We start from the raw sequence: 4,550 nt of genomic DNA, 5'->3' as shown, positions 1-4,550 counted from the left end.
GGGGCGGTCGTGGCCCCTTTAACAGGAGACTGACAGACGGCGCCGAATGGCCAATGGGAGGCGGTGTCGGCGCCGGCCGGCGGTTAAACCCCGCCCCCGCGCTGCCTGGGAGGGGTCGCGCGGGCGGAGAGCGGGAGGCAGGGCTAAGGCGGGTCGGCCAATAGGCATGCGGCGTGAGGCGGCTGGGGCGGGAGGCGGAGCCCGGCATGGGGATGATGTCACCTGAAGCGAGTGGCGCGCGGCGTGGAACGCCAGTCGCGACCCCGGATTCCGGCGGTGGCGCGCGCCTGCCCTCGCGCCGCACGGGACAGGAGGGTTGGGCGGGCGGCGAGGTGGGAGTAAAAGATGGCTTTTAAGATGGGGGCGGCTCCCGGAGACACGCGCTCGGGTTATAAGGTGGGGTGAATGCCTGGTCGACGAGTGCACCTTACTCTGCACCCCCTGAGCCCGCCTCGGGAACTGCACGTGGCACCCCCACCTCCCGCGCAGACTATTGCGCGGCCGGCAGGGCTCCCCCGGCGGACTAGGCTAATGGTTCGCTCCGCCCCGCCCACACGGAGGCCGCCCACTGACTCTGGCGCGTTTCGGGACTCCTCGTCAAACCAGCTACAGAGAAAGGGGGCTTGGCTTCCGCCCTCAGAATCTCGGAAGGGTAGGGGGAGTTGTCTTCAGCTCTGATCCCGCGCTCAGACCCAGACCGGGTCCCAGCCTCCATCCTGGACTTATCCCCGGGAAGCCGGCCAGCCTCTGTCTTCGGACCTGGCAAAAAGTCTCAAGCTCCGCTCTCAGACCCTGAAAAGGGTCTGGTCTCGACCTCAGCTTCTCTCCCGCCCACATCTCCAGACACTCCAACCCCGGGATGCAGGACAGACACAGACACTCAGTGAGGGTCAAAGATCTTTAAATAAGGAGTTGGTGACAATAAATACTGTACAGGGGAGGGGGTGAGGGTCCAGATCTGTGGTTTCAGCCTCGAGACTCCAAGGACCTAAAAGGAGGGTGAAGAGAGGGGAGCCAAGCTCAGCGGAGGAGACAGCAGTAGGCATGGGAGAGAGCCAGGATTGGGGTTCCAGAGCCAAGAGCCCAGGGAAGTGGGTTGAGGGATTCCGGAGAGAGCAGGTTCCCCATCTTGGGGTGGGAGTGAGCTAAGTAGGGGCCCCCAAGGTAGTCAGAATGGCTTGGGGTGAGAGTCGGGGTCAAAGGTCAGAATCCCAAGGAAAGGAGCCAGGGCTGGGGGTGGCAATCAGTGTCTCAGAAATTACCGGCCTGGTCTGGGAGTCTGGGGATGAGGGAGGCAGAGGAGCCCCAGGGGTGTGGTGGCAAAGGGCTCACGAGTAGCTCTGATGTTGCTGGCGCCGCCGGGCGGAGCGCATCTTCTCAAAGCGGGCTTCCATCTCCTCCAGCACTCGAGGTGTGTAGCGTACCACCAGCTTCACCGAGCCCTGGGCAGCCTTCAGAAGCTCCACTGCCTTCTCATGCTGCTCGCCCTCAACGCTCTGCAGGGGCCGTTCAGACAGTTCATCTTTATCCCCTTCCTCCCTGGCAAAGCCTGATGACCCCCAATCCATCCCTCCTGCCCTGTTTATTGTCCCCACCACCTGGCCCCAGCTCAGACCTCATCCTCGGTGTTCTGGCCTCCAGTGTCTTATTCCCCCCAGTCTCTTATTCCCCAGAGTCCCAAGGGGGTCTTTCTATACTTCCAGGCTGAGCAGCCTTCCACTGCTCACAGTCCTCCCAAGCTGGCCCCAAGCTCTGCCTCCTTCTACTCTAACCACAGTGGGTTTTAATTATCTGCATGCCCTAGTCCATCAGAACCAAGCCTTTTCTCTTCAGCTCATAGGAGTGCAGAGTCACAGTCTCTGCCTACAGTACCTTCAACCTAACACTCTTCACCAACTCCTACTCATCCTTCAAAACCCAACTCAAGGGGACTTCCCTGGTGGTCCAGTGGCTAAGACTCTGTGCTCCCAATGGAGGGAGCCCAGGTTCACTCCCTGGTCAGAGAACTAGATCCCACATGCTGCAACCAAGACCTAGAGCAGCCAAAAAAACAACAACAAACTCAAATGTTCTTAATCTCCAAAAACTTCCCTCATCTACACTGGTCTGGTGCCACATCTGGGCTCTCACAGTGCTCTGTGCTTTCTCATTCTCTCCCTGGTTTAGGATTATTTCAGCCAGGGTTTATCTCCCTCACCAGAGAGGGTGTCCTTGGAAGTAGCAGCAGAGGCCAGTTACTCTCAGTATGTGTGCATGCTAAGTTGCTTCAGTCGTGTCCAACTCTTTGCAACCCTATGGACTGTAGCCCGCCAGGCTCCTCTATCCATGGGATTCTTCAGGCAAGATCACTGGAGTGCGTTTCCATTTCCTTCTCCAGGGGATCTTCCTGACCCAAGGATCAAACCTGGGGCTCCTGCATTGGCAGGCGGATTCTTTACCACTGAGCCACCTGGGAAACCCCCTAGTTACTCTCAGGGTCTACAGCAAAGCCCAGAACAGGGTGAGACACAGAGGCAGTGTTCAGTGTGTTGAGTGAATATGAAAAACAGGGACTCTGCTACCTTGGGCAGACTACGGCCCCCAGCCCTGCCTCAGCCCCCAACTCACCACACCATTCACTGACAGCAGCTGGTCCCCACGCTTCAGGCCTCCGTGGCGGTCAGCCACACCCCCAGGGATGACACGGGAGATGTAGATAGGCGAATTCTGCTCCTTGCCCCCCATGATGTTGAAGCCCAGGCCCTCATCCGTCTTGGGCAGTTCCACTACCCTGGGATGTGCATGGCCCTCACTGGCTGTGAAGGCGGCCACCGTGGCCTGGGAAAGAGAAAGCCTTGGGAGGTGAGGACCCCCCACAATGGGCATACGCATTCAGGTAGAGGCTAGGCCTCTGCCCAGGAAAGGGATTTGGCCAGGGAGCTTTCCTCAAGAATGGGGCACCGGCCACACAAGTCAACACAAGATCACTCTGGTGACAGGACGTCAGATTTAGTCACTTTGGACACTTCACTTTCAAAGAGAAAGTCTCCATTTGGTGTGTGTGTGTCTTGAATCTCACTTTTTTTGCCAATCTCACCTTTTTACAGAGAGAAAAAAAGGCCTGGACAGAGAGTCTCAAGCCTCGAGCAAGCAAACAGCATCTAACCGTGGCTAAGTAAGATTTCAGTGTTTAACCCAACTTCATTGTTTTCATCATGTAAAGGTTTAAAGTTATCTTCTGGTCAGGCATTTCATACTAGTTTCTAACTGTACTTGCTAATTGCCAGGAGAATTCCATGGACAGAGGAGCCCAGTGGGCTATAGTCCATTGGATCACAAAGAGTCGAACACGACTCAGTGACTAAAACTTTCTCTTTTCACTTTCAAAGATACTTTTATATGACATTGAAGCTACAAATGTGAGACTATTCAAAATACATTATAAATACTAGTAAAGGTGATAGATAGATATGGCAAACATCATGAAGGAGGAAACAGGAATGACTGGCTTTGGGAAGACGCTGAGCTGGACCATGAGATTCAGTGGATACCATGAGCCGTGGGGTGGGGGGAGCCTACCTTGGCCGTGGCGTGGGCCCGGATCTCAGCACTGCCGGTGATGTCCAGCGTGTCGTAGAGCTGCTCATACACCTGGTGAGGACGCAGCCCTGCCTCAGGGAGCCGCCAGCCCAGCTCCTCAGCACAGGCGTCCAGGCCCGCAGACCCTCCCACACAAGGGTCCGCCCCGCCCCCGCAATCCCGAGGCCACGGAAACTACAACTCCCGAAGAACCCCTGAGCTGAAGCGCGGGCACCACCCCCGCAACCCCCAGGAGCGCCGCCCCGGTCGCTGCTGGGAGGCGTAGTCCCTCGGCTCGGGGAGACCAGGAGGAGGACCACGGCCGCCCGCCCCGTACCCCGGCGCCGCGGTGCTCTCACCTCTCGGATGGCAGAGCAGAAGCGGCTCTGCAGGACTCGCTGGAGGGCCTGCAGCTTCTGCGGGGGCAGCTCCCCGCTGCGCTGGAGCCGCTCGAGGAGCTCCACCGCCCGGGACACTTCTGCGGGGCGGGGGCGGGGCGCACAGACACACACAGTCAGAGACGCGAAGACGCAGAGAACACGGAGAGATTGCGGCCAGAGACCAAGTCAGGACGAACGCAAACCCGGGGAAGAACAGCCGCGTCCCAGCCGGACGCCCGCAGAGTCGCCGCAGGTGGCAGAGGAGAGACTGCGGCCAGCTGGGCGCCCTGCGTGCCCGGGATCCCCATAGACACCCGCGCAGAGGTGTGCGTGCAGCGGGCGCCCTCTCCCCGGCCCGCTCGCCCACGGACCCTCCCACACTCTCCGACGGCCCGACTCTCGGCGCCCCGCCCCGCCCACTCCCGCCGGGCCCGCCCACCCGCCGGGGTCTTGCCGGGGGAGGGGCGGGATACCGGGATGCAGACCCGGGGCCGGGTGGGCAGGGCCGCGGGGCGCACTTACCCCGCTCCAGCCCCAGCGGCTCCACCAGCGCAGCCATGTCCGCGCCGCCGCTGCGAGGCACCCGCCTGCCGGTCGCCGGCGAGGAGGGCG

The 4,550-nt window shown here is 60.0% G+C and overlaps 2 protein-coding genes across 7 annotated transcripts; one reads left to right on the top strand and one right to left on the bottom strand.

The window, feature by feature from the left end:
* The first annotated feature begins 206 nt into the window (after nucleotides 1-206).
* On the top strand, nucleotides 207-907 carry C18H19orf73 (chromosome 18 C19orf73 homolog). Its single transcript, XM_086349399.1, is given in 4 exon segments — nucleotides 207-315; nucleotides 358-437; nucleotides 439-581; nucleotides 613-907. Coding segments are annotated over 4 exon segments (516 nt in total). The 3' UTR covers nucleotides 797-907.
* On the bottom strand, nucleotides 885-4,534 carry LIN7B (lin-7 cell polarity scaffold B). 6 transcript variants are annotated; one of them, XR_015146262.1, is made up of 6 exons: nucleotides 4,461-4,534; nucleotides 3,918-4,036; nucleotides 3,559-3,630; nucleotides 2,608-2,817; nucleotides 1,263-1,496; nucleotides 885-988 (listed from the first exon to the last, which is right to left on the bottom strand). XR_015146262.1 is itself a non-coding variant. In XM_086353540.1 (6 exons), exons 1-6 carry the CDS (start codon nucleotides 4,495-4,497, stop codon nucleotides 967-969), a joined length of 624 nt encoding a protein of 207 aa, XP_086209666.1. In that variant the 5' UTR covers nucleotides 4,498-4,534; the 3' UTR covers nucleotides 885-966. The 6 variants fall into 6 exon arrangements, 2 of the variants coding, with proteins under 2 accessions (XP_086209666.1, XP_086209667.1); XR_015146263.1 differs by having other exon boundaries at nucleotides 1,267-1,496; XM_086353540.1 differs by having other exon boundaries at nucleotides 1,333-1,496.
* Nucleotides 4,535-4,550: the final 16 nt, after the last annotated feature.

Source organism: Bos grunniens, chromosome 18, assembly GCF_055505025.1.
Source record: "Bos grunniens cultivar Pamir isolate PY7600 chromosome 18, Bosgru_T2T1.0, whole genome shotgun sequence".
Lineage (NCBI taxonomy): Eukaryota > Metazoa > Chordata > Mammalia > Artiodactyla > Bovidae > Bos > Bos grunniens.
The sequence above is the reverse complement of the archived record's forward strand: the minus strand, read 5'-3'. Positions and strand labels throughout refer to the sequence as shown.

Coding starts and splice junctions, on each gene's coding strand:
- LIN7B (XM_086353540.1), bottom strand. CDS start 4,497: ATGGCTGCGCTGGTGGAGCCGCTGGGGCTGGAGCGGG. Junction 2,818..3,558: donor GGGCCCACGCCACGGCCAAG/GTAGGCTCCCCC, acceptor TCTCTTTCCCAG/GCCACGGTGGCCGCCTTCAC. Junction 989..1,332: donor CAGCAACATCAGAGCTACTC/GTGAGCCCTTTG, acceptor CCCTCCTTTTAG/GTCCTTGGAGTCTCGAGGCT.